The following is a 27,990-nucleotide window of genomic DNA, read 5'->3' on the forward strand; positions in this document are numbered from 1 at the left end:
TCTATCCCATTTGCAATCAGTTCCTCCAGGGAGAAGGAATCAAGTACAGATGGGGTGGGGGGCCCATCAAAACAGCAGCCATCTGATGCTGTGTCAACATTATACAATATGTGAAAAATGAATTTGTGTTTTTACATAGACCACACCCAGAAAGCAACATAGGTAAGTACAATGCAATTTATATAAATCTGCGCAAAGCCCAACAGTGAAGCTTTGGGACTTCTGCTCAGTGAAGCAGTAAGACCACTATCCACCTCATCACTCCTCCCCTGCCCCACCCCCCAGAAAAAAAACCTAAATGTCCAGTCCCTTTCCACCATGACCTCATTCAAAATATCCAAGTTAATTTAAACTGCAGACATTTAAGTTCATTAAAAAAGAAAATGGGACACAAATTAAAAGTGGAAAGCAGCACTACAGTATTTTTTTCTTTTAATTCCCTACAGAACAGTTTGTCCTTAGTACTTTCTCTTCCTCTATACCCACACATGGCGTTTGCAGTGAGCCACAGCCTGAAAGACAGAAACAAGTAGTTAGACAGGTCTCTCAAAGCAAACTTGTATGTAACAAGAATGCCTCTCTAGGGTGTGAAAATATGACTGAACTACTCACATTGCACCGAGTTGCTGTCTCCATGTTCTTGCACCAGAATGCAGGTCCCCAGCTGCACTGCTCTGTTCCCAGCAGCATGCGCACAGCGTCAGGACAGGCTCCCACTTTCTGTTACATGCACACACAAAAACACAGTTTAGAGAGTAGACTGGCCTGCAAGACTGGTAATGAACATTAAATGGGACATTTGGCTTGCACTGCAACTATTTGACAAAAATTGAGTACTGACATTTTCTGGACCAACCAAGAAACTTAAAAAGGTCTTCACAATGAAGATAAAGCTTTCACATTACTTGTTATTTAGGTATGAATTAATTTAGTTTACTCTTTACCATGCACACAAAGTCTGGGTCGAGCATCTGGAGAAGCAGCTGAATGAGCACTGGCTCATACTGTTCAATCATCTGGTCACACTGTTGATGCAGACATACAGGGGTTAATATGAGGCCGTCGCATGAGGATAGGTAAAAGTTACACAAGCTAAGGAGATGCAGCTACTCACTTCGGCCTGGAAAGAGCTGGGCAGGAAGCTGCATACTTTCCTCACAGCCTCCTCAATCTGTGCCTCTGTTGCATTCTTCTCCAGAATGCCATCGATGTAGCTAACGGCCATCTTACAGACCTGGCAGTAGCCACCAGCCTTAAAGCGAGTCTGGTCAAGTGCAGCTGGAAATAACAGAAATCACTGTTTTTACCGATATGTGGAAATACACTTTTGGCTTCACGTAAGCAAATAGAAGTTTTAATATTAGAGATCACACATGCACGTGAATGAATAAAAAATGTAGAACATAGCATAAGGCAGAAAACACAACTCTGGTTACAGTTAAAATGGAGCAGATTATGTTGCAAGATTCTGGCATGAGAGTGCTGAGAGTGAAATGATATAGAGAATGTTGATTCAAACATTCACTCTCATTTCCTGTGTATTGTTGTCGTACCTCCCATGTTAGTATCAAATTAATTTAGAAATTCGCAACACCTCCAATATGACTCGTACAACATCTCAGTCATCAGCAAAGCTAACATTTGCACTCAGTGTGCGTTGTGAAGAGAACTTACGGACATATGCACGGCTGGCGTCGTTGCAGAGTGCCAACACTGTGCAGACGGTCTTTGGGTCAGTCTCTTGCAACAGCAGCTCAATGATGGCCTCGCCGTAGGTCTCAATCAGGTCCTTACACTGGGCACTTAGAGAAGAGGGCAGATATGTGCACACCTTCTCCACAGCATGAATCACCTCCTCCTGAGACAGAGACAGAGAGATCAGCTTGACAGCACAGCTCAGTCCAACTAACTGCACCAACAGTACATTGGCAGCAGTTTTGTAAAGTTTATTTCTATGGCCATATTGGATATATATAGGGCGTTTTCACACATACCTCATTTGGTCCGGACTTTCGGACTTTTCAGTTTGATCCGAACCAAAATTACAGGTGTGAAACCTCCCCCGGACCACGGTCCGGATCAAAAGACCAAATTTTGGTCCGACCAAAAGAGGTGGTCTCGGTCCGGACCAAACTGAACCATGGTCCGGTTCGTTTACAGTGTGAAAGCATTTTTTGGATGGTTCGGACCAAATAGAAGAAGCTCTGGCAGGCTCTCCTTGTGTTACAAGACCGGGGAATAGCTCCTTTAAGGAATAGCTCGGTGCTTAGTGTGTAGGCTACATGAGAGAGTGAAAGTGACGGTGAATGCGCTCAGAGCAGACAGCTGTCGGCTATCAGAGCAGAGAATACATCAGCATTTTATTTGTTAAGTGGTAGTAATGTACAGTGTAGGTTTCCGTTTGTCTCTGAATAAATTCTCCAGAAAGTTCCAGTGTCTTGCTTCTCAACATCACAACAAAACAAAAAGAACCGCGGCAGTAGGGGAGAGCAGCAGTCAGCTGAAAAAAACTCCGACACAGAGAGAGGAGACGAGAGGACGGGGAAGCCCGTCTACAAACCAATCAATTATAAGTATCTGGAGACACAGCTCACGTATGTGATGACGGCAGGACGTAGTTTTATCACGTATAGATCTTTAGTGCGCTTGCATAACTGCAGTGTGAAACCAAAACTTACCGGATCAAATGTATACAATGTAACAAAAACATGAACCTTGGTCCGGACTTTCATGTGTGAAAACACCCATAGTAGCACATCTAAGTCCCACCTCTGTTTTCTGATCCTCCAACATAGTCTCCAACTGTTTCATCACAAACTCACAGATGGCACATGTTGAGGACTCACGGACACGCACCATGGGCTGGAACACAAAGCGGGAAAGTTTCATGTGCATGTACAAAACTGTGCTAAAAAAAGATGTATCTTGTATCGATAGCAAGTACTGATGAGAGTCAGCAGTCAGGTGCCCGGCGTGACTTACCTTTGCAGACTTGTCAGTTGCAGACTCAACCTTTGTGGCAGGGAAAAGCTTGAGAGCAGGTACAGTCTTGGCAGCAGGTACAGTCTGGGCAGGCTGCAGCTGCAGCATGGGAATGGACTTCTTCATAGCAGTACAGAAGCCAGCGTAGACACAGATATCCTTGGGTTGCTGAGGACAAAAACAGACTGTTACTTTAAGATACACAGCCAAAGGTCTAAGAAAGCCTGCAATATTGCATGCCGTTAGCAATAACCGTGTGCCTCTAAACTGCATACCATTCCACAACATTACCACCCATGCAATATGCAGAGGTTTCTATGTTAATAAAAGAAAAACAGCTTACTTTTACCATAGCCAAACACACCCATACTGGCAGAAATACTTCTGCAGCTCTCAGGCATCCAACATCAGCTAGTGTTAAACTGCACAATAATGATGGTTCTTTTTTTTATGTAGATAGCTACTTCAATGTTAGTAAAGACCAGTGCATCACACCCAAAGCATACTTTACATGTAACAGCGGTGTGTGCTTATTTGATGTAAAGAAACAGGAGACAATCCTAATTTGGCCCTTTGCTGTAGTGTTCCAACAAGCATTATCTACATAAGCAGAGTGTTCAAGTTAAGTAAAGCTGCGGGAGGCAGAATTAAAAAAAATTAAAATAAAGCCAGAATTTGAAATAGAGGGAGACCTCCTCCAGCAGCCCTCTCCCTCTATAGATTTACAAAAGGCTAAAAACAGAATCAAGGTGGAGGTGCAAAATTCTAGTTCTCTCTCAGACTACTTGGTTTACAATATGCTGAAAGGTTGGTTATTACAATTTTTTGTTTGCCCAATGAGGCAAACAATTAACTACCTACTGGAGCTTTAAGTAAAGTAGTGTCACTTCTAATGAGATCATCATCATTTACATGCATCTCTACGGGGGTCGTGTGAGCAGCGCTGGGAGTGGACAGCACAAGAAGCAAGAGCCAAGGGTTACGAGGCTACAGGCTGAACACAGAAAGACCTACCTGTTCCTGGGAAGCAGCACACAAAACCCAGAGCAGGAGAAAACAGAGCAGGGCGACATGAATGGAGAGGGGAAAAGTAAAGAAGGAACAGAGGGCAAAAAAGACAAACAGAAATTTAAAAGGAAAATTAATTTAAAAAAAAAGAATGCAATTCAAAGATATGAATAAATTGAAGACAGCAAGCCAGGTGGGGCTGCAAGACTGAATGTGTGCTTTAGCACTTCCAAAACATACAAGTTACCAGACTTATTAGTTGTGATGATTAAGCACGTCATTAAATATTAGAATATGACCATTCATGTTATAATGTGGCTTAAAGATGAGTGAGGCACATGAGGGGTTACAACACTCACCATGGACATGAGCTGCTCAACAACAAGGGTACCATATTGGCCGACATACTGCTTGCACTGCAATGAGGAAGAAAAACAGTTAATAGACTACATTTTCTGGGAATTCTTTTCCTTTGACAAAAAAGAAAAGAAAAGAAAAAAAAAAAAAAGAGAATAAACATCATCCACTCATATGGGGCTCTCACCATTGCAGCCATGCCTGGCCCCAGCAGGTCACACTGGTTCTCAATGTTCTCAATGAGAGAGTCGACGAACGAGGAGTTGGCCTTGGCTTCTGCTTGAGCATCAGTCAGGAACTTGATGCAGTCTTGGCACACGTCATCACTTTCCTACAGGAAAGGTAAGATTCAGGGCCAAGGTAAGACAATATTTATCAACAACAGGTGAGGAACTTAGGAGGGGGGGGGGGGTTAAACAGTGTACCTGCTTTGGAGTCTCTTGTTTGGGGGCCTCCTGCTTGGGGCTCTCCTGAGGATAGAGGAGCTCGGGCACATTGATGAGGAAAGGAGACACTTGCTGGGCGAGGTCCACCTGAGGGATTTCATTTGACACGAGCTGCTCCTGGGCATGAGCCTTAGCCAGGGCTACCTGCTGAGACTGACACAGCCCGATGGCTCCACACACCACACTGGGATCCTCCTAAAAACACACAACTTTAAGTTTAATAACCGGCGCATTTTTTGTAGTCACTTTATAGTTAAGAGCTTAATTTTAAAAGTTATCCATTTTAGCTGTAAGCAGAAGTAAGTAACTTAAATAACGCGTAGCTTTAAAGTCTGGACGACACACAGTCAAATGAGTTTAAAAGAAATCCAACTTGAACCAGATATCTAGACAGCCCATGTTTTGTTTTTATAAGATCTGTAAAGAACGGTCTCTTATTCACAAAGTTGCTGTAGCAGGTGAGAGTTGAAACGAAGAAAACACCAAATGCACCCAGTCACGAGGTTTGGTATTACACAATGACTACTCTGTTCCTGTTTAGACTTAGACTTACTTCCCAATCAATAGCCCTTATTCAGCTCGCTGCACTTTGCCCACAGCCACTTCTCTTTTCCGTTTTGACATTGAGGGACACATTTACTTAGGGTCTTAAATGAAGCAGAACGATAAACTGACCAAACTCCAATAAGCTTTAATAAGATCTTTGGCAAAACGGGTTTTATTTGAAAGCATCCAATGCGGTGCTAAATGCAAACCTAATGGCCCCATTACAATTCTAACCTGTGGTGTGCCTAAACTGTTATTTTGGTTGATAAGACCATGACAAACAGGTTGACGGTACTCACCAGTTCTCCTTTAATGATTCCCATGAGGATGGGGTAGTAGTCATCCACCATCTCCTTGCACTCTGCAGTTAAACCTTGATCAGGGATGAGCTGGCAGGCCTTCTCCAGGTACCCAAGAACCTCAGCCTGCAATCACAGAAACGCTCCGACATCAGTCTACCAGAGGAGTGTTTAAGACTTGGTATAGTTGCAGGCAATTTTCATATCAAAAAGGTTTTTCTCAACATGGATTTTTGTTTTCTTACCTCAGTGGCATTGTCCTTCACGATCTGCTCCACCACAATCAACACCTCTTTACACAAGTCACATGGCACTGATTTCTGAAACCAGACACTAAAGTGTGTAAATAAAAGTGTCCCACATAGGTGTACAGAATGTCTAGAACCCAAATAGGAAATGCATTGAAGTTATAGAAAAAAGACTCACCATCTGGGGCTTGTTCCAGACGTTCTGTTGGCAGTGAGTCACAGCTCCGCACAGAGACGCCGTCTTTACATTCTGGCACCAGTAGGGGGGGCCTCTGGCACATTGCTCAGTGCCCAGCAGAGGGGTCGCCACAGCTGCAACATAGACAAATAGGAGAATAAGGCACAAGCAGAAATAGTTTTATATCTCCAGATAATTGATAGATAAAAACATATTCACTTTCTTCCTTTAGGAAGCAATGCACCAATTGCTTTGAGGTTTTATCTGCTCTCCAGCTATCTAGAATAGACATTTGGCAAATCAGATTGTAGATGATCTATAAGCACACAGTAAATGACATGTTTTCAGAATGGGGCAGATAAATGTAGTTTAACTTGTGGCCATTGTTTTGCCACTTTTTTTCAACAATCTTCCTGGTGATGTCCGTAATGACCAAATGGGGAATTTTAAGGCTGACATACTTCCTCAAACATAATTCACATTTAACTATAGGTGCTTTCCGACCAGATAGTACTTGTACTTTTTAGAGGAAAAGTACACTTCTAAGAACTACTCTCCCCCAAAATCTTTTTTTCCGTTTGCATTCCCACTGGCCAAGTGGCCATAGGGACCGGTAGGAGGGGTAAGGGGGTGACGCAAGCACGGCAGCGGTCTTTATAGCATCGTCACTAGACCTTAGCGCCACATACAACAACAACAAGAAAGCAGCATGGAGGAGGCCGTCGGAATGTTCCTGTTGTGCCTTGCTGGGATCCTCACAACGGAGTTTGAACAGTGGCGTGGTGTGTGTGTGTGTGTGTGTGTGTGTGTGTGTGTGTGTGTGTGTGTGTGTGTGTGTGTGTGTGTGTGTGTGTGTGTGTGTGTGTGTGTGTGTGTGTGTGTGTGTGTGTGTGTGTGTGTGTGTGTGTGTGTGTGTGTGTGTGTGTCGGCCGGCGAGCCGCAGGACACGCTTGTGGAATTTAACTCCGAAAAGACAGTTAACCACAGGTTCCCGTTAATCTTATGATGGACATGTGTTGTGATATTTAAACAAACGAACCGTCAACGGCAAAATAAAAGCCTCTTATTTACGAGAGCGGTCTGAGAGACCTCCAGCTCACAGCGAGGTGTCTGAGCATGACTGACTGAGCGACGAGCTAGAGGCCGGGGCAGACGCTTGCTGGCTGTCGCCTCACTTGATGGAGCTTCTCAACTCCGAAAACTTTGAAGCAAATTGTCAATTCGGCATCAATTTTCGCAAGACTGCCTATATTCAAAATCTAAACAGTTTATTTCTCGCATAAAACGTTGTCAGAAGTGAATTTAATGATGAATAAGATGGTGAAAATTGTTAGAAATGTCCCGTTGTTGATTGTTGCTCTGTCTGCAAGTTCCGAGTTGGCAGTGGGCGTGACTTATAAGTTTGACCAATCAAGTACACCTAGGAAAAAGGGAAAAGACCCTGCTCTAAAGTAGGAGCTAAAAAAGTATGCTACTGCGGCCAGAGGAACTTAAAAATCCCCACATTTTTCCTGTCGGAACACGATGAAAAAAAAGTGTTCTAGGAACGTTTAGTTCTAAGAACTGCAAAAATCCCTCCGGTTGGAAAGCCCCTTATGACACTGCTCAGCAGGTTTAACTTTAAAAACGACTCATGAGTACACGGATGTAGTAGAATAGGAAGACAAAAAATGTCCAACCTAAACATGGTCAGCCGAGTTTGCAGACAAGAAGCTGTGTTTTTTTTAATTTATTTAAAGTGAACTTATCTTATCAAAAATGAACTTATAGCGATAAACATGGAGATCTCAAACATATTGAAACTGACTCAGCATAGTTGGGGTAAAATGCTTCTTTTTTCTTTCTTTTTTTCCAGAACGGCAGCTTTGTCTTTCCAGTTTCATAAAGGTTCATTTTGATAGTTTGAATAAAGAAATGCACTTGTCAGTCAGCTGTCCCCTACTCGAGCCTCCCTAAACAAACAAATTCAATAAGACCCCGCCATTAAGGGCCGAGAAAAATCTGTGGGCTTACTCTGTGGAGTTACAACTACTTCAAAAACGCTGTCAGGATACTGCCAATTGTTCTTGCTATTAAAGAAAAACACACTAAATCCTATTAGCTCAAATTGATAAGTCGCAATAACATACGCCTCTAAACCTGGTATGATTTCCTACCACTAGCCACCCAAAACCAGCAAGTCAAAGTATTTACATATGCATCACAGATGCAGAAGTGGGTATTAGTGGTTTTACATATAAGGAAAATATTATCATTTGGATCAATGCAAAAAACAAACAGGTTATTGTTCACAGTTCTCCATTTTACTGAAAGTGATGTGGGAAAAAAACCTAATAGTTTGAAGCACAGTTTCCTATTTTCACTACGGTTTCCTATTTTCACTACCAATCTCCTAAAACCTGCTTTAGAGAAAGAGATGGCTACAGATAATCTCCACATCTTTCATAAGTAAGAAAACTTGGAATTATGACTAAAATGTTGTTAAGATAACACAACAGTTTACTCAGAATATAAACTGATACGTTTGCAAGAGTTGACCAAGTCAAGGGAGTAGTCTTTAGTGATAACAACCAAGAATTGGCATGGAGGTCAGAGTGTACAGACAAACCTTCAAATCACCCACCGCTGTGAGACCCCCTCCTGCTTATCATTAGGAGTTACAGTGCAGGCAGGGCACGCCCACCCTCCACTTAATCACATTGGCAGTCAGATAAAATAACAAGCTGTTCTCAAGCAGACAGACTGTACCACCAAGGAGGACTACAGTGAACAGGATTTATACAGCAGAAAACAGTTAACAAGGCAATACACAGCGAGATAAACTATGCCTTAATAGGCCTACTTCTATTGGCTTTATGTAATCATCCACAGCAGAAAAACAAAGAATAAAAGTTTTACAAGTCAGCAAAAAAAGGCTGTGACATTTGCAGGCCTCACTTTCGGTGACTGATTGTGAAACTCAGTGTGAGTGCATCAATATCACATGACACAGTGAGGCACAAAAAGGCTTTAAATAAACTTCAGATTGCATTGTTCAACGACAGCAAATGACCTGTGAAACAGTATCAGTGTAGCAGGCTACACACCAGTTTAAAAAAAGTATACGTGAACACTTTAACAATATGATGGAGCCCTGAGCTTATTACATGTACGTGCAACAATGTGGAAGTGCAAAGACGACATTAAATAAAATATTTTTAACCAGAAGTCAGACTTACGATAAGCACTAAATACACTAAAGACAAATACCATGACTTGAAGAAACCACAGTTTGTGCTCTGATAAGAAGAAAACAGGCCATTCGTTTCAGAGCCATACTTCAAATGCCACAAGGCCAAGTCAACAATATGTGATTGTATAAATAGCCTAGCCGTCTGTAAGTTGTGCATAGCTACATGGCAGCAATAACTAAGTTAACTGTTCATTTCACTAACCCAGTTTTGTCTAAACATGGCAAAAGTACACATGAAGAAAAATACCGGTAAGTTACCACTAGCTACCTTACAAAATAAATCGTGAGAAACAAAAATAGAAAACACAACGTCTACGTTACATTGACCTTTTACTGAAAAACTGATATGAAAGTCGCTGGTCTCGAGGATCATATCTGAACTTCCTCGTAAAACCAAACCAGGGGTCAACAAAGCACCGCGTACAGTAACGTTACATTGTCTGGTCAAAGCAGAGACATTAGCAGGGATCAGCCCTATACCGACATAAACACCACGCAAAATATCTCGAAATTGTTAGTTATCTAGCTAGCTGCTAAGATAGATAGCTTTATGGTGATGCTCCTACATAATCTACAAATGATGATATAAGACTATTCAACGATTGTAGGCCAACGCTGTGGTAATAACGTTATTTAACGAGCTAGCTAACGTTAGCTAACGCTACCTAAAGGCGAGCGGGCCAGAAATAACGCATTTAAACCTCAAAGGCAAACGGCAATTGAACTTCTTTACGAAAGAAGTTAATTAATTTAACTAATACAAACACCCGACTTCTGTTTATAAAATAATATCTAGTATAAACCAGCGCTTGCTGTTAAGGCAACGCTAGCTAGCTGATTTGTTTACCAAAGCAAACGCTGCTTGCAACGCTTCCGCGTTTTCATGTTGAAACGCACTTGGCTAGCTAACGTTAGTCCCACGAGCAGGACGACTTTATTGTGAATTGACCGCTGTCTTAATCGTTTCGACTATGTATAAAACACCATTCTTTTTCTCCTAGCGAGTTTATATTACCTGAAGATACGAAAAGTAGAGTTAGGAGCAGCATGACTCCGCTGTTTTCCAGTTCGTCTGTCTGTTTCTCAGTGGTGGGTGAAGTAGGCTGGACCGTTGTGAGTACTGCAATGCAGACGGTGAGGCTTGTTGATGCCTTTATGATGTATCATTGTCAGCTGACTACTCAACACATGTGACTGCCGCGGCGTGTCTGATGCGATGTGAGATCAAAGATCAAAACGTATTTAAGACATTTTAAATTCAAACTATATATATATATAATTGCCAGGCGTGTGAAACACAATGTATTTAATAGTTGAGCAGTGGTTATAGTAATGTGAAGGGAACATATAGGTTAATTATTATACAGCTTTATGTTTCTACACTAAACACTAGGATTTTTACTTTGCACAGTAGTAGTTCCAGTGGTAGCTGTATGGCTCATCACTTATATTTTTTCCAGTATCTAAATAGAAAGCCATTTAAAACAACACAATTCAATGTTTATTCTACCTACTGAATTCAAACAGATAGTTTAAATTGTCCCTAGTCCATATGTGCGATTACTGTGGGAGAAGGCCCAGCTAAGCAAAGGAGGATTTATACAAATGCCATTCCAGCTCACTAACATAATAAACAAGAACAAGCACCAGGAAGTGCCTGAAAAACAATGGTAACCTTAATCTCTTAAAATCATGGGGGTTGGGCAATTTGATCCGATGAGGATAAACTCACCTAGGATTGGAAGCTCAGTGGCAGTGTAATAGTTGTTTATTAGTTACGGTGTTTTCTCAAAGGGCAGTGATCAAGTCTGGATGGCTACTCAACCACTGATAAAATGCAGAACTGCATAAATCACATCTACAGTATTTCTGGAATAAAAACAAATAACTGAAACTGCCATCACATAACTAAACATCATGTGGAGCATAATGTCTAAAATGTGAAAAAAAGAAGTCAAACTTGCAACTAAGATAGAAAAGTAGTTTATTATGATATCCAAATGTAGGTCAACATCTATGGAAAAGGTCAGAGGGAAGCGTCACACTGTACATCTTCTGGATATGAGCTGTGAAAACCTGTAAAAGAAAAGGTAACAATATTACATAGGGTTGAGTTACAACACAGTCAGCACAACATGATCTCCATAAACAGAAAGTAAAGGACATAGACTGCATGAACACATTTATGAAGTTACTGTAAGGTTGCACTGAACACATTTTAGAGCCTGGCTGATACTGATTTTTTGAGCAGCAAGAGGACAATATACAATACCAATGTTTGAGAGTTCATCCTTGTATGAAGTATTTTTGGCATAAACGTACACCAATAACATTTTGGTCAACAGTTATTTTTTTTTTAAGAATTCTGAAAAAGATATGAACTAAGCATGACATGTTACAGTTGAACAAGAAACAGTGCTTTCTATAGGACAAACTATGTAAAGGCAGTGCAATTTCTAAATTCACATATTTGGGCATTTCTGAACTAGCACAGAATTATGTGATTTTCTCATTTATTGACCTTTGTTAACTCTAAGGATGCCATTAGCTTGACATCTTATTCTGTTGTGCATGTTCGTGACATTTAAGGGCTATTTACATAAGCAATTTACTTATTCCCAAAGGTACCTTTGAGCAGAGACTAGATCGTTCACGCACTACAAATCCAAGCTGACTTTCACATACAAGACAGAACACCACAGTATGAGGCAGGACATCAATAAAAGCAATACAAGTATGCGATAGTTGCCTAGTAGTGGTCATTGTGTACATCACTTCTATTGGTTGTAGCATTTTAAGCAACATCCTTATCTGTTGTCAATACCTCAAATCCAATATCCTTTTAGTCGATCAAAAATCGTGTAGTTGTCCATAAATACTGTCTTATTTTAAAGACAGCACTGCTGAACACTGTAGATTATTACTTTAAGAATCATGTTAAGCTCTATTTTAACCTATGCTAGACCGATGGATAAAGCAGATTAATAAATAATGAAAACATTTTTTTAATTGCAGCCCTAAATACATGCATTGAACAGTTACATGGTGTAGACACAAGATTACCAACTTCTTAGCGACTTGTGCACACAGGTGTGGATGAAAACATCACTGATGCAGCTGTGGGTTTCGTTTTTTAACAGATAACAGTTACATGGTTAGTACTGAATGCATTAGGCTTTACCCACATCAGCCATTCCTTACATTAAATCACTGTTGGGGGCCACAGCAGTTACTGCTGGAAACCTGGGCGTCCTTCTTCAGCACAGTGGGCCTCACCACGTCCACATCACGGTGAAGGTGATCCAGTAAGCCTGTGAGGATGTTGGGGGCTGCGTAGAAATCGACCAGAAAGTAAGCCCCTTTGTTGTGCCTCTGATTGTGTTTAGTTATCGTGTAGGGTAACAGTCTCTCCCCCAAGTTCTCCAGGTCTCTCACCACAGCGCCCCGCTCCATCAAAGTCTCCACTGTCCGCCGGAGAGCAGCCGATGTCCCCGGGCGCTGCATCGCCTTCAGGATCAGGGCCAGTTCGTAGCGAGGCATGGCTTCGGCAAACAAATCCTCGATTCACAAATTTAATTCAGCTGGCAATGGGTTGATGTCATTGCCAGATTACTCAGTTAAAAGACATGTTATGACACGAGGGACAGGAAGGTCTTTTGTAATGACGTAATAAGCATGCGACGATAACGCTATGGCCAATTAACATGGATGTATAAAAGAAAATAATAGTGTATAAAATATGTTGTTACTAATACACTGCTATTTAAACTAATACCTTTCCACTTGTAATGTATTTTGTAAATCAATGACATCCCGAGAGGAAAATTTGATTTTTTACACCTGGTGCCATCCTTCTTATATACAGTCTATGGTGCCATCGGACCATGATGACATCATTATGCGCATGAGCACATGCCCACAAGTGAAGTTCCGTTCACTTCCTTCCCTTCCAGAAAGAGCGTGGTGAAGATGGCGGCGCAAAACTCAATGCCGAGTGATCTTTACAAAAGCGTATATTCGTTTCTGCTGGAGAACAAGTTCACAAAGGCCGCTCAGCAGTTTCTGAAACAGACTAAAGTGGTAAGCGACTCACCGTGTGTGGTTGACAGTCATTGGGCCGCGATGCATGGGGTGCTGTGAGGTGAAGTTGTTAAGACAGACTGCACGAGGAGTAAACCTAACGTAAAGTAGGTACAGGGACCGTGTAGCCGCCGGCCAAGTTAGCACGTGTAGGTGCATACGCACACGTTATGTTTCAGGCTGCCATTTGTTAATCCTGAAATAATTAGATCGCATCTATTAGATTGTAAATGGGAATCATACCTTGTTTTGCATTGTAGGGAATTGCAACTGATTGTTAAATTCTGGAAACTTTAAAACTGCAGGAAGTGATTGGCTAATTTAACGTTAGTGTTTCTCTACAGACTCCACAAGATCCAAATGAAGAGAGCCTCGTCAACATCTACAACTTCTGGGTGAAGTGAGTTGCTTTTGTCTTTTTCTCATATTAATAACGTTATTAATAAACTTTGGAAATGTAGCCAAGCTTTATGGGTCGTTTTTCTCCACATCAAATGCTAGTGTTAACCTGTAGATAGATACGTTGTCTAACGTTACTCTGTCAGAATCCCTCAAAGGAAAAATCTAACGTTATATTAAAGCAGACCTACCACTGTTTACTGTAAAGCCAATATCTGCAAACATAGGCACAGTTTTCCTTAGCAGATCAGTGCTTCAACCGGTGACATTAAGTGACACTTACTTGATCCGCAAACCCTTTCTGTTGTCCCTGTGAGCCTTTTAACAGTTTAACACAAAGTATCCCCATATACAATTAAATTATACTTTAATAGCTAATTTAACATCTGGCCCATGGACAACAGTTTGCCATTTGGTCAACACTAGTGCATTTATACTGATTCCAATCAATGTGCTTTTTCCCTGTAAATACATTGAATCACCACTGTTCTGTCCCAGTATCCTAGGGTTCATTCACTCCCTTAGCAGCAGCTCCAAGATCAATATGCTTTGTCACTTTTCCGTTCGGCGTGAGGAGAAACTGGTCAAAAACCAAATCTCAAGGCCTTTTTATGCTTCTGCGTAGAATCGGCGGTGTACCCCCGCAGACCCCTCTGCGTCTACGCCGGACCCTACGCCGTAGCCTGACGTGCACCTCTTGAAAAATTTAACTACACGTCGCAGCGACGCACGTCGCTCGGCCGTGGCTTGGTAGCGTTGCATTTCCCCCGACTCATTTCCTGGTTCTTCTTCTCCATAAGCAACATGAAATCAAGGAGAGGGTTAACTTTTCCTGCTACAGATGTCCCACCGTGGTCAGAAAACACAGGGGAGGCACTTTGTTTCTCTCACTGACTCTAGAGTCGGCACACGCTCCGAAGCTAATCGCCGTCACTCTCACTTCTCCCTCGCTCTAACACACTCCTGACACACACACACACACATGCCGGCTTGACGCACACACCAGCGCACAAGTATAAACATCAGGCCACTTACGTAGGCTACGGCGAAAGCTCTGTGTGGAGCCTGCACAGAATCATAAAACGGCCTTAAGCTTTTTATTGTAAAAAAAAAAGATGTAGTTAATCCTTTTTTTAATATAATTGTGGGTCTTGCTAGGTCTCCTGAAGCCAAGAAACGAAAGGCGCTTCCTAATAAGTCTGAAGCTGCAAACGGTCCAGCAGCCAAGAAAGCAAAAACCAGTACAGAGAGCTCCAGCAGCGAAGAGTCGAGCAGCGAGGATGAAGAAGCTGTGGCAAAACCAACTAAGGCAGCTCCTGCAGGTAGGGAACTGCTAAAGCTGGTTGAATTATGTCAGTAATGCGCCAATCTCAAACCTTCTACAGCGTTATCAGATTACATATCTTTATAATGTTTGTTTTAGCAGCCAAGGTGGTGCCAGCTCAAGCAGCAGCTACCAAAGCTGCATCCAGCAGCAGTGAAGACTCCAGTGACTCTGAGGAGGAGAAGGCTCCTGCAAAGGCACCTGCAAAGGTAGGAGGAAACATCCAAATTAAAGATTTATCCCAGACCTAGTCAATGGTGCAAGGCTATGTTTGTGGGTTTATGCTGTTATTAAAAGTTTGTTTCTGTACGAAGGCTCTTGTGAAGTCGCCTGCTGCTCCGGCTGCAGGAAGGAAGAAAGACAGCAGCTCTAGCAGTGAAGAATCTGAGGATGAGCAGCCCGTTAAAGCTCCTACACCAAGTGAGTTCAGAGTCCATAGTTGTTAATATTGTGTAATGCATCCATCTTTTAATTTGTGAACTAAAAATTGAGCTGATAATGAATGCATTGTGTCTAATTTACCTCTGTATAATAGAACCCAAGGCTGGTGCAGTTACAGCACCCAAACCAGCTGTTCCTGCTAAAGCTACAGCTCAGAAAAAGCAGGAGAGCAGCAGCAGTGAAGAGAGTTCCTCAGAATCTGAAGATGAAAAGCCAGCCAAGGTATGCAAAATAATCTAGCCATATCTTAACACTACTACATGTTTTTGATTATCTTTATTCCAGAGGTTAGCAACCTGTAGAACAAGCTCAGTCAAATAGTGATTGTACTTTGTAAATGTATACACACTATATTTACTTCACATGTCCCGATAGGCTCCAGCCAAACCTGCCCCAGTAAAGACTGCTCCGGCTGCTGCTAAATCAAGCAGTGAAGACTCTTCATCTGAAGACGAGGCTCCGCCCAGCAAAAAACCCAAAGCAGGTGTGTTTTCATGCCCTTTATTACATTATTGTATGCTGAATGGCTTTCAAGCTCAACATAACAGGCCGACATGGTCTGGTTGTGAGACAAAAGATGTGTGGTGCTGGGAATTGGAATGATCATCAGGGGAGGTTTGACTGCACACGCAATGAGTTTAGTGACCTTCACCAATCGGAGCATAGCTTTCATTTGTTTTTAACATGTAACTGGCATATCCTGGTCATGCCAGAGTCAACCAGTGCTACATGGAAACGTAAACCAGGCAATGTCAAGAGTTGATCACCTGATCCTGTTTAAAATATTGTACAGAGGCCCGGTGTTAGTATCCCTAATATTCGGTAGCTGTGGCCAGAGGCGGCATGTTTTCAGGTTGTCCATCCGTCCCATTTTTGTGAACGCTATATCTCGGGACCCCCTTGAGCGAATTTCTATAAATTTGGCACAAACATCCACTTGGACTCAAGGATGAAGTGATTTTAGATTTTGGAGGTCAAGGTTACTGTGCCCTCCACAAAAATGCTCGTTTGGCCATAATTCAAGAATTGATTTGCTAATTGTGATAACATTTTACACAAATGTCTAAAGGGATAAAATGATGACAATTTACGTGTCCCAAAGGTCAACTTCACTGTAAAGACATAATGTTCTGCAAAAACACTTTCCCGGCCATTATTCAGTGCCATAACTGCGACATTTGGTCGGATACTGAATTGATGACATTGGTGATTGTTTAGATTTTCTCTGCTGCCCCGGCGGAAGATGTGTGTAAAGCATCTATGTTTGCCAAAAATAAACCAAAACCTCCACTACATATATTATGCGTCTGGACAGACATGGACGTAAAGTGCAACTTGACTGGTTGGCAGAGGCATACAACCGCGAGACTGTAATTCTGGTATGTTAGGATGCTGATCAGTTTCCTTGTATTTATAGGAGCGTACAGTGCAGTCCCACCTCCTGCTTCAGTCCAGAAAGCTCCAGCTGCTCCAGCAGCCAGCAAGGCCAAGGACAGTGACTCTTCAGACAGCAGTGATGAGGAAGAAGAGAAGAAAGTAGCTGGTAAGAGGGGCCCACCTTTCCCAACTTAAAAGTATCAGGGTTTTTAATGGCATGTTTAACATGCATCCATATAATCCTCAGCGAAACCTGCACCGGTAAAAACCACTGCTGCCAAACCTGGTGTGCCCAAACCCGCTGCAAAGAAGCAGGAGTCCAGCTCTGAGAGCTCAGGTAATAAACCCAATCCTAGTCTGTCATTTTCTACTCAGCGTGATTGGATGCCAAACACGGTGACACATTTTTCTTCATGTTCGTGTCTTTTCAGATTCAAGCTCCGATGAAGAGGAGGCAAAGAAGCCTGCAGCGAAGGTGACTCCCGCTAAGGCTGCTCCAGCTAAACCTGTTGCAGCTAAAGTCCCACCTGCTAAAGAAGACTCCTCGGAGGATTCCAGTTCGGAGGAGGAGGAGACGGCAAAGAAGCCCGCTGCAAAGAAGCCCGCTACTAAACCTGCACCGGCCAAGACTACCCCCGCTAAAAAAGACGAGTCCTCAAGCTCAGGTAAGAGACACCAGGTTTTGAGCATGTGAGCTCAGCATCTCTGTGAAAGTAATATATCTTGTAATGCCTTGAATTTGCTTTACTTATTATACATCTTGTTGCCTGTTTGTGGAGGGATCAAGGCTAGCATTCATTTAAATCCATCACGAGAACTGTCTGTTATAAAATCCTTGCTATTCTTACCCCAGCTTTTCATAGACGGCTAGATGAACCTAACACACTGCTTATACAACAGCCCTGCGATAAATTCTACCTTCATGAAGGATATAATGTTTTTGTTGAAACGGTTTGACTGAACACAGTGGTTGGATTTGTTGCTGTACTGTTGTATTACACAGCGGCTTAGTTTAAGCTGGGTTTACCTAAGAAACGGGCAACTAATGTGTCAATCTGCAAAGTGTTACAAATATTATTTTTGACGATTTCAGATAGCAGCTCTGAAGATGAGGCTCCAGCAAAACCTGCCACTAAAACTGCAGCCATACCGACACCTGCTGCTGCCTCTAAACCCCCAGCCAAGGCAGCGGAGAGCAGCTCCGATTCTGAAGACTCTGAGGATGAAGAAGAACCGGTGAAAGCCAAGCCAGCAGCTAAGCCGGCTACCCCAGCCTCAAAGCCTGCTACTCCCGCAGCAAAGCCTGCTGCAGCGGAGAGCAGCTCAGACTCCTCCTCAGAAGATGACGAACCAGCAGTCAAGGCTAAACCTGCAGCGGCTAAACCTGCGTCAAAGCCTGCTACCCCTGTAGCAAAGCCTGCTGCTGCTGCAGCAGAGAGCAGCTCAGACTCTGACTCCTCCTCAGAAGATGAAGAACCAGCAGTCAAGGCCAAACCAGCAGTCAAGGCCAAACCAGCAGCGGCTAAACCTGCTACCCCTGTAGCAAAGCCTGCTGCTGCAGCAGAGAGCAGCTCAGACTCTGATTCCTCTTCAGAAGATGAAGAACCAGCAGTCAAGGCCAAACCTGCAGCTGCTAAACCTGTACCGGCTAAACCAGCTACCCCTGTAGCAAAGCCTGCTGCTGCAGCAGAGAGCAGCTCAGACTCTGATTCCTCTTCAGAAGATGAAGAACCAGCAGTCAAGGCTAAACCTGCAGTGGCTAAACCAGCTACGCCTGCGTCAAAGCCTGCTACCCCTGTAGCAAAGCCTGCTGCTGCAGCAGAGAGCAGCTCAGACTCTGACTCCTCTTCTGAAGATGAAGAACCAGCAGTCAAGGCTAAACCAGCAGTCAAGGCTAAACCAGCTACGCCTGCGTCAAAGCCTGCTACCCCTGTAGCAAAGCCTGCTGCTGCAGCAGAGAGCAGCTCAGACTCTGACTCCTCTTCTGAAGATGAAGAACCAGCAGTCAAGGCTAAACCTGCAGTGGCTAAACCAGCTACGCCTGCGTCAAAGCCTCCTACCCCTGTAGCAAAGGCTGCTGCTGCTGCAGCAGAGAGCAGCTCAGACTCCTCTGAGGATGAGGAAGAACCAGTGAAAGCCAAGCCAGCAGCAGCTAAACCAGCTACCCCAGTTACAAAGCCTGCTGCAAAGCCTGGGGCGGCAGCAGACAGCTCTGACTCGGACAGCGACAGCTCAGACTCTGAGAATGAGGCAGCCAAACCTGCAGCCAAGAAACAAACTCCAGCAGCAGTGACCCCTGCTGGCACACCGGCAGCCACGAAGGCAGCAGCGGCGCCAACAAAGAAAGCTGAGGAGAGCAGCTCTGACTCCTCGGACAGCTCCGATTCAGAGACGGAGACAAAGTCCACCCCTGCTAAGCCAGCAGTCACCAATGGCAAGGCAGCGACACCCAAGGCAGCGACACCCAAGACCCCAGCAAAGCCCACAGAGTCCTCATCCAGTGACAGCAGCTCTGAAGAGGAGGAAGAGGCCAGTAAAAGTACTGTAAAACCTGCTACACCTGCCGCAACACCCAAGACAACCCCAGCAGCTAAACCTAAAGAGAGCAGCAGTTCCTCAGACAGCTCATCAGATGAGGAGGAAGCACCACGCAAAGCAGCCACGGCACCCACCACCCCCTCAACAAACGGTAAGTCTCAAACAAATACTGAACAGGATGTGGCCATTTAACGGGGAAATTAAATTTATGAATGGGTGAACTGCACACTGAATCCCTCAAACAGCCGTGACTAGAAAGTTTTTAGGTTTTATTGGCCTTTTTAATTGTTGCGTACTTTCACGCGTCTAAGGTTTGTGGAACACTTATGATTTTGACTGGTATACATTTGTTCTCCTCTAACATGAGCACAAGTAACTTCCTCCTGTTATTCACGCAGGTACAAATAAAAAAATAAAGTCATCAGAAAGTGAAGAGGAAGAGACGGAAGTCAAGACACCAAAAAGCAAGAAAGTAACGACCACACCACAGACGTTTCCTAAAGCTAATAAGGTAAGGCCTGCTAGAGACTGGAACGTGATCATAAGCTGGAGTCTCCTAGAGGGGAAAGAGCCTCGTTTTGATAGAAATTACTTGTCTTTCAGTCCTCCAATGTACCCTTCCGTAGAATAAGAGAGGAAGAAGTAACAGTGGATCCCCGTCTTACAGACAACTCTTTTGACGCAAAGGTGAGTTTGACGTTTCCAAAGATCTCTATTTGCGTGTGGACAAAAGGCCAAAATAGAAGAAAATAAAAAGGTTTTTGAAAAAAATATGCATATTAAGTGGAGAGCAAAGCTTGCTGAAGTGCGCCAATAATTTACTACCAAACAATGTGTTAATTTGTCTTTTGCTATTCCAGTTTGGAGCCAATGGGGACTGGGGCCAGAAAGCCAACGATGTGCTCCGGTTCACAAAGGGCAAGTCATTCCGCCATGAAAAGACGAAAAAGAAGAGGGGAAGCTACCGCGGCGGAGCCATCTCCACCAATGTCAACTCTATTAAGTTTGACAGTGACTAAGGACCTTCTGACTCATATCCCTCCCACCTGAACTTAACTGTATCCGTGTGATCGGGACTTTGCGTTCTCTGCTTCCTCCCCCCCGGTAAACAGTCCTTTTTATCATCACTACCCAAGAGCACACTGGCAGGAATGGGACCCAAAGAGCTGAGTTGGCACTTAACATTTAGTTAGCTGCCCTTAGTTTGTAATGGAGAGCATTAAGTTTGATCTCTGATCTGAAGCAACAGCTAGTGGAGCTGGTGCAGCAGCAGAGAGATGTTCCCAGCTGTGACTTCCGACTGTACTGCTAAAGGTTGAGCTCCACATGACATTATTACCACTTATAGCCACTAGGTGGCTGCAGGCCATCTGTTAATGGTAAAACGCAAATGTGTGTTGGTCCCTTTTTTTTTTTTTTTTTGTTGTTGCTTGTTTTGACGTCATTCTCAAATGAGGAATGTCTTGTCATTTCTTTGTACCAACTTCCCGATTTATCTCTATATGAATAACAGCCATCCATCCCAACAGGTTCTTTATGTGTTAAGAAAAGGCTGGTCTTGAATTTTAATGGATCACATGGCTTCTTGAATTTTGTTTGGTTGTTTGTCAATTTTTATTTGGCCACATTTAAAAATGGGAAAGGGTGCGCGCTTGGGTTATTTCTCTATTTACATTACACAAACCTCTTGAAGAGTAGAACTGAGTTTTATACTGTGTATTTATTTAGTTTTATTCCATTTCCATGTTTAGGACCTCAGATGGTCCAATCCATGCCATTCTCAAGCCATTTCGTTTTGAAACTATTTCTTCTGTTAGGATAACCCCTGTTAACCCTAACCCTAATCTGTTCTTCAGCGGTATGAAATTAATGTTTTACCAACTAAGAGCCATTTAACTGAGAGCCATGTTTGTTTCAATTATTTGAATTTACTGTATGAAGTGTCGTGAACCTCCCATTTTTTTTTTAATTATCAATACTTGTAGCGATTATTAAAGACCTAAAATATTAGATGTTTGTGTGATTGTACTTTTTTTTTTTTTTTTACTCTATACTATGATACTGACACTTCTAATTAGTCCCCAGTCTCTCATTGAGCTGTCTTTTACATACAGAAATGGCAAGGACATGTTTTTAGTAGACATTACAAATTGGGAGCAGATTTGTCCTATTTGTTACACATTCTGCATGCCTACAGTCATTGGCTCTCTTTTGTATGCAAGTAACAATCCAGATGTCAAATCCATCGTGTATCTACTTTTTATCTGAAATTAAAGAGTAGTGGGGAATCGGATGATTTATAGTAGTGAGTTATTCCTCTGGAGGGGGATGCAGACTGGACGATGATCCAAGCACTCTTGGAACTTTCACCAAAGCCACTAGATGGCAGTCAGGTAGCTCTTTGCTCAATCCTAACCCTTGGTTGTTAATGTGAAACTCACTGTGCAGTAGGGGAATTGATACCTTATTACTTGCCATAGCGCAGTTTTGAAGGTATCTGCTATATCCAGGCTTTACGCCCTTCCCACTGTGACAAATGTTAGTTTCAGAATAAACAAGGGCGAGACAATGCCTGTCAGGAACCGCAGGTTGAACCAGTAACAGAAGGCCACTCTTTTTAAAGGGATAGTCTGTGAATAGAAGAAGATATAATGGTCAAAATGCAAGAGGCTGAGATATCCTTACTTTTAGTTCCTAATATGGGTCGAGCTCCAAACTCGCCATGACGACCACACTGATATACATGTGTAAAATGGGAGGAGTCAACATTATTCCAGTTGAAACTATTTCCATGATAGTTCTCCTTTTGAAACCTTATTGAGAAGCAGAGTGATTTTAGGCTAACCACTTCTGACTGGATAAACTGTTCTTACATTGCTGCTATAACAATAAACAAGGTTTATTATTTTTGCATTAACTTATAATACATGACAGATGGCACATGACATATGGCCTAATGGAGCATACACTTGCTGCATTCAGCGTGAAGAAAAAGCTTACTTACTATGCACACTTGACGAACAGCACATGCATTATCCACACAGTTTATGTATCTGCACAGAGTAAAAAAAATGTGTACATTTCTGTGCCTACGCATAAATGGCTGTTGACTTAGGAGGGAGGTCTGCAGTCACTCCAAATATAGCCCCCTTTTCGAAAGTCTGACAACAGTTAACCATTGGGCGTTGCTTTAGTGCTCACCAAGCAGGGAAATTTGACAGAGCGTGTTTGCTTGGGGTTTACACGGCTGAGCTGCTGAGAAAGAGGGGCTGCAGTACTGCTACTGTAGAGCTGTTACCGGGCAACTTTTCAGTGCAGATGTTACTGCTGTTGAGAGACACGATGCAGTTGGAGGCGATGTTGCTGGCAGCATGTTGAGATCTACGAAGACCTTATGAGTTACAGGAGCCTTAAAGGTGCAGTAGGTAAGACTTATAAAACTAACTTTCTGTCATATTTGCTGAAACTGACCCTATGTTCGAGTAGAACTACATGAAGAAGGTAATTAAAAAATCTGGCTCCTCTGGCACCACCTACAGCCTGTAGTGCAATTTGCAAAAATCCACAGCCCCCTGTTCAGATGCACCAATCAGGGCCAGGGGGGGGTGTCTGACTGCTTGTTAAACAGTCCCGCATTATGGGCGGGCTTTAAGGGGCCGGGCCCGCCCCCAGAGTCAGCTGTGCCCGCCCTGGACTGACAGCCTTTTTTCCTTTTTATTTTTTTTAACTGAGGAGCCGGTCACCAATCCCACCTTTTGTTTTGTACAACATTTTTTATCCATAGGCAACTATAATAAATACAAATATATCGTTTTGAATATACATAAATCATGAATAAAAAAAAGGGTGTTTGTTCTTAATTTTATTAAAACAATTGTAAATGGATATGATTGGTTTGTCAAAACTGATGCGGTTAAAATGGAAATTGACATGCAGCCTGCATCAGCCTGTCAGGCAGGGAATTTGGTATAGAATAGGTATCTTAATGTAAACTACAGATCGTGAGAGAATTAGTCTATGCATATATGGCATTTCCTTAATGTTAATCAACCACCACCAAGGTTGGAAGAAAGTGACAAAGACGGCAAAAGTACAGGGTGTAACGTTAGTTCTGAAGTTGTCACTGCCGAAGCTAGCATTAGCCACCACATCGGTGCTGCTAGCCAACACTGTAACCCAAAGCAAGGGTCTTCTTCACAGGCGGCAGAATCAGGGGATCTCGGCGTTGAGAAACCAAATCAAATTGTCCTGAAAACTTTTCCTGCATGCTTGTTCTCAGGCAAAATAAGAACTATCAACAGCGCCTGGTATGGTAGCAGAAGCTGGCTGGCTCTACTAACGGTGAGCTTGTATTTTATGCTGGCTCCCTGTGGCCTGATGTTAGAACCGAGGCTGAGAGACACAGTAAAACAAACACCCTCAAAAACACCCAAATTGTAATAAAAATGTAACATTAATACTCATGATTAAGATGCTTAATGATTGCCAAGACCTACATTAATCGCCCTGTTTTTATTTTGTATCGCAATGTTGTCCATGATTTAGGCTAACGCAATTATCCCTCTTTGTATACGCTGTAGATGGTGGTTGTGCGCAATAGTTGTATGTTCAGACATACTGCACAGTGCAGTATGTCTGAAAATTAAGGTCTGCTGTTATGCTGTTTCAATACCAAATACAATCTGTTAAACGTGTAGACCTGTATGAATTCCTTCAATGCTCATTTGGAAGATAATTAAGATAATGTTACATGACATTTATTTAATTTGTGCCCCCCCAAAAATAATGGCATGCCCGTCCATTAATTTGTGTCTGGTGCCGGGTCTGGTGTTAAACACTGCTCATTCACACGCATTCATTCTCCCTTGTGGGGGGAGGGGCTTAGGAGACTGTTTTGGGCTTTAGCAGAAAGGAGGGAGGGACTGAGAGGTTGTCTATGTTCAAAGTATTGAGAATGAGTTACTGTCGGTGTCCAAGGAAAACCATGCATCTCCAACTTTGGTGAATTTCTGAAAAACTGAAGGATTAGGTGTTCCTTTATGGGATATTTTTTTGTTGAATCATACTTTTTATTGTTTTGCGCCACCCGACCCCGGATAAGCGGTTGAAGATGGATGGATAGGTTATTTTTTTTAATTGTTTCCTGACGAAAAAGGTCTACAACAACCTTAACCATAGCAAATAAAGTAATATGTACATGTAACAGATAATAAAATAGTAAATATATATTGAAAAAACGAAGTATTAAAAAATGAGCAAGAAAATAAAAAATAAAATGTATGACCATGTTACTTCTATTACGGGATATCTTAAGATGTATAAAACATTTAAAACCCCATTGCATTAGCTTAAAGAAATGCATTTTCACAAATACAGGCTACAAGGCTGTATTAGGTCATGAAAGGATGTTTAGGAGATACATGGGTTTCACAGGAAAGCACCTTTATATTTAAACTTACTGTTTTTACATTCCAGAGCTTTAAAGTTCATTGATCTAGTTTAATTTCAAATTGCACAAATGATGTATAAAGCTAAAATGAGTCTATTAACAGGCACTATTCAGAAGTTATTTTCTGATAGAGAGGGGGGTTATAATTTAAGGGATAACTTTAAATTAAAGGTTTGAGCTGTTCGCACGACTATAAAAAGCCAGTGTATTACAATCAGTGGTGTGAAATTGTGGAATGGTCTGTGCACAGAATTAAAGCAAGGTCCAAACATAATCCAGTTTAAAAGGTACAAAGCAATGATTTTCAAAGATTATATGAAAGGAGGGCATTAACAGCTGCAATATATATGTTCATTGACGTGGGTGTGGGTGTGTAAGCTGGTGTGTTTGTAGGTGTATTTGTATGTATTTATGTGTGTTTATATGTATAGTAGATATATAGGTTATATATAATAAGATAATTGTGAATACTACGTATGTGTTAAATGAAATAATAATTACAATCATTTATTGAGTTATGGAAAAGGGGTAGGATTGAATAAGTGTATACTTCCTCCTACTCCTTTTCAGACATGTCTATGTTGGTTTTTATTTTTGTGTAATGTTTTGTTTGGATTATTTTAATATGTTCGAAATAAAATGTCTTCATTCATTCAAAGGTGAGTGTTGTAAAGTTGATACAACAGTGAGGATGTTCTGTTGAAAAATCATTTTACAAACCACGTGATTGTAACGCCAGACGGAAGCTGGGGAAAGAAATACAGATGGAATGAGGGTGAGGAATACTGATGAGGCCCTTCAACCTAATCTCCCACCTAGCAATCACTCCTGAGTACCACTTCCTTCTGTCAGTCGCAGTGCGTGCAAGAGAGCGAGCCAGCTCGTTTCAGGCCGATGCAGCACAGTGTGTGTACCAAGAGGGCTGCAGGACAATCTTTTAATGGGCAGCAGAGGCCGAGGACTGCCCATCCTGTCCATTTCAATTAGACAAAACTGCTGACCGCTCTCTCTCACACACACACACACCTTTTTCTTCCTCAGGCACACACTCAAAGCCACTGCATACAATCAGCCATGCAGTTTTGCTTCAAAATGTTACACCCAATTTCATTACACACGACAAATGACTTCCTTGGTGCCCCATAGATTCGTCTCGCTAATCCTCCACTGTGCTTTTCTCCGAGTCAAAGGGTGAAAATGAGAACATGGCGGGACAACGATCCAACTTACGAGTGGAGCAGAACGCAGTCGCTCATAAATAAAGCTTTATCAGTTTTAAATTATTAAAAACATCTTTAATAGAGCATTTCTTTTAACATCCATCTTATAATAAAGTGTTTCAGTGGGCAATAATAATTAGAAGAATACACACTTTGAACAGTATATTGTAGAGCAAGACAAGCATCATTGATCTTTTATGGGACAAAACAATAGGAGGTAAAGATGCAGCTGGAGTGAGCAGACTGAATGAAGAGGTGCAAACAGGATTACAGACTTCTGCTTTCTGTCCCACCAAAAAAGTAACTAAGGGTCTGTTGTCAGTATAGAGCAAACATAATGCGGCATTTATACAGCTGAAGGTCAAATAAGATGGATTCCGCTTCTCGTCTTCTTAAATGCAGATATAAAAAAAGCTGTTTTTAGCGTTTGACAAAGGATTGCACCTTACCTGCTGACACTGCATTCCTCTATAGAACATGGCAAAAATAAACATACAAACCTTGCATATATTAAAATACATTGTGAAATACCCACGATGCCTTGGACAGCCACAGTAGAGAAGCCTTACAGGACACAGTGCGCTGCGTCAGCATGCTTCAGTCACTATATTGATAGGTTGAACTTCAGCTACATGCATTAATGATTGATGATGCCCCTCAGAGCTGCAGTCCAAATGAGTTCATTGCACTAATCGTCTGTTTAAATAGCAGAGACGTGTTGAAGGTAACGTGTCTTTGATGCTACTGGTGTTGTTGCTTTATTCAGACGCTGTCTCTCTCACTCACTCACACGTTGCCTCTATTGTGTCTTTATTGTGTTTTTGGTATGGCAAAGTCCCAGGCGGTATCCTGGGCACACTTCCACATGGCCCGCACCAGCCGAGTGAAGCCCATGTCCTTGGGTTTCTCCAGCCCACGCATGAGCCGCTGCTTCATGATGGCTATGAACTCCCTATTACTAAGCTCTCCGTTTCCTGGGGAAGACAGACAGGGGGAGAAAGGATGGGGAGTAAGGGCGATAGACAGGGGAGAGATAATGAAATAATTGAGGAATAGAAAGTAAGATGAAGAGATGACTTCCATTTATTGGTGGTTTCCACCTGTGAGTTGAGGCATTATTTGCCTTCCGTAAATGTAGTTAGCTAGGTACTTACCATCGCAGTCGAACAGAGCGAACACTACATCACACACGTGATCTGACAGCTCCACTTTGGCCACGGTGCGGGCCACCTGCTTCATGGTAACTGAGAGACAGAGGGAGGGAACCACAGATAGATAGATTCACTATTTGGGGAAGTAACAGAGGTGCGAGTCACACGAGCCAGCTCATAAATGGCCCATGTGGAGGACATTGGGTGCGAGTAAAACTGTTTGGGATCGATTGCAGACATGACTCCTATTCACCGGTGGAGACTATCTGATGTAGAAAGAGAAAGAAAGGGGCTGAGAGGAAAGCATTAGGACATCTAGCTGAAAGGAGAAAATGAGAAAAAGATGTTCAGAGTGAGAGAGGGAAATGGAGACGGAGGCTGGGGAGGAAAAGTCCTCATTTTAGGGTCATTTTAGAAAAACAAATAGATAATAAAATGATGAAAACCCCCAGCCTCAACCAGAATGACTGATTATCAGACTTAAAAAAGGCACACAAGTAGAGGAGAAAAGTTAAATATAAACAGAGGAGTATGAGAGAAAAGAGAGGGCGGGGATGAAAAGAATATCTTACAGAATCGCCCTGCAAATGGCAAAGACCAAAAAACACAGCTGAATCACTCCACCAAGAATCTCATTAGTGGCCTTCTTTTCTAACTTCAACAATGTGAATTTCCAGATAACCCGCCCACATATGAGAAACTGTACTAAAAGGGT

General features: G+C 42.5%; 4 protein-coding genes across 18 annotated transcripts in view; 1 reads left to right on the forward strand and 3 right to left on the reverse strand.

The window, feature by feature from the left end:
• Positions 1–10,512, reverse strand: part of LOC116051738 (prosaposin) — a 10,803-nt gene extending 291 nt beyond the window's left edge. The window contains exons 1-15 of one of the 3 annotated variants that reach the window (XM_035992222.1): positions 10,312–10,512; positions 6,065–6,198; positions 5,884–5,958; positions 5,639–5,764; positions 4,773–4,988; positions 4,535–4,678; positions 4,350–4,406; positions 3,997–4,002; positions 3,002–3,150; positions 2,770–2,866; positions 1,675–1,858; positions 1,115–1,278; positions 945–1,025; positions 613–720; positions 1–512 (exon numbers count right to left, since the gene is read on the reverse strand). The exon at positions 1–512 is cut by the window's left edge and continues 291 nt beyond it. In XM_035992222.1, the coding sequence (XP_035848115.1) occupies positions 477–512; positions 613–720; positions 945–1,025; positions 1,115–1,278; positions 1,675–1,858; positions 2,770–2,866; positions 3,002–3,150; positions 3,997–4,002; positions 4,350–4,406; positions 4,535–4,678; positions 4,773–4,988; positions 5,639–5,764; positions 5,884–5,958; positions 6,065–6,198; positions 10,312–10,345 (1,611 nt within the window). In that variant the 5' untranslated portion in view covers positions 10,346–10,512 and the 3' untranslated portion in view covers positions 1–476. Of the gene's footprint in view, positions 513–612; positions 721–944; positions 1,026–1,114; positions 1,279–1,674; positions 1,859–2,769; positions 2,867–2,982; positions 3,151–3,996; positions 4,003–4,349; positions 4,407–4,534; positions 4,679–4,772; positions 4,989–5,638; positions 5,765–5,883; positions 5,959–6,064; positions 6,199–10,311 lie in introns of all 3 variants that reach the window. The other 2 variants (XM_031302293.2, XM_035992221.1) reach the window with 2 other exon arrangements.
• A 751-nt stretch (positions 10,513–11,263) lies between these two features.
• mrps6 (mitochondrial ribosomal protein S6) lies at positions 11,264–12,971 on the reverse strand. The gene is made up of 2 exons (XM_031302308.2): positions 12,498–12,971; positions 11,264–11,372 (listed from the first exon to the last, which is right to left on the reverse strand). The coding sequence occupies exon 1, from the start codon at positions 12,834–12,836 to the stop codon at positions 12,504–12,506; it is 333 nt and encodes a 110-aa protein (XP_031158168.1). The 5' UTR covers positions 12,837–12,971; the 3' UTR covers positions 11,264–11,372; positions 12,498–12,503.
• A 226-nt stretch (positions 12,972–13,197) lies between these two features.
• On the forward strand, positions 13,198–21,465 carry nolc1 (nucleolar and coiled-body phosphoprotein 1). Of its 9 annotated transcripts, XM_035992234.1 has the most exons (16): positions 13,199–13,376; positions 13,721–13,776; positions 14,934–15,097; positions 15,199–15,309; positions 15,403–15,519; positions 15,635–15,762; positions 15,916–16,024; positions 16,958–17,083; positions 17,165–17,254; positions 17,349–17,582; positions 18,011–18,294; positions 18,535–18,564; positions 18,661–19,606; positions 19,854–19,966; positions 20,059–20,142; positions 20,316–21,465. In XM_035992234.1, exons 1-16 carry the CDS (start codon positions 13,209–13,211, stop codon positions 20,472–20,474), a joined length of 2,919 nt encoding a protein of 972 aa, XP_035848127.1. In that variant the 5' UTR covers positions 13,199–13,208; the 3' UTR covers positions 20,475–21,465. The 9 variants fall into 9 exon arrangements, with proteins under 9 accessions (XP_035848126.1, XP_035848127.1, XP_031158207.2 ...); XM_031302347.2 differs by having other exon boundaries at positions 18,011–18,564; XM_031302354.2 differs by lacking the exon at positions 18,535–18,564 and having other exon boundaries at positions 18,011–18,534.
• A 4,712-nt stretch (positions 21,466–26,177) lies between these two features.
• micu1 (mitochondrial calcium uptake 1) overlaps positions 26,178–27,990 on the reverse strand; it is a 60,775-nt gene continuing 58,962 nt past the window's right edge. For all 5 annotated transcript variants that reach the window (XM_035992451.1, XM_035992450.1, XM_035992449.1 and 2 more), the window contains 2 exons: positions 27,279–27,368; positions 26,178–27,098 (listed from right to left, as the gene is read on the reverse strand). In XM_035992451.1, coding sequence (XP_035848344.1) covers positions 26,935–27,098; positions 27,279–27,368 — 254 coding nt within the window. In that variant the 3' untranslated portion in view covers positions 26,178–26,934. The remainder of the gene's footprint in view (positions 27,099–27,278; positions 27,369–27,990) is intronic.

This window comes from Sander lucioperca, chromosome 15, assembly GCF_008315115.2.
Source record: "Sander lucioperca isolate FBNREF2018 chromosome 15, SLUC_FBN_1.2, whole genome shotgun sequence".
NCBI lineage: Eukaryota > Metazoa > Chordata > Actinopteri > Perciformes > Percidae > Sander > Sander lucioperca.

Bases quoted from the DNA above. Each gene is read 5' to 3' on its own strand.
- mrps6 (XM_031302308.2), bottom strand. From the start codon at position 12,836: ATGCCTCGCTACGAACTGGCCCTGATCCTGAAGGCGATGCAGCGCCCG.
- nolc1 (XM_031302322.2), top strand. From the start codon at position 13,209: ATGCCCACAAGTGAAGTTCCGTTCACTTCCTTCCCTTCCAGAAAGAGC. The intron at 15,098-15,198 runs GTAGGGAACTGC...TGTTTGTTTTAG, and splicing joins AACTAAGGCAGCTCCTGCAG to CAGCCAAGGTGGTGCCAGCT. The intron at 16,025-16,957 runs GTGTGTTTTCAT...TTGTATTTATAG, and splicing joins CAGCAAAAAACCCAAAGCAG to GAGCGTACAGTGCAGTCCCA.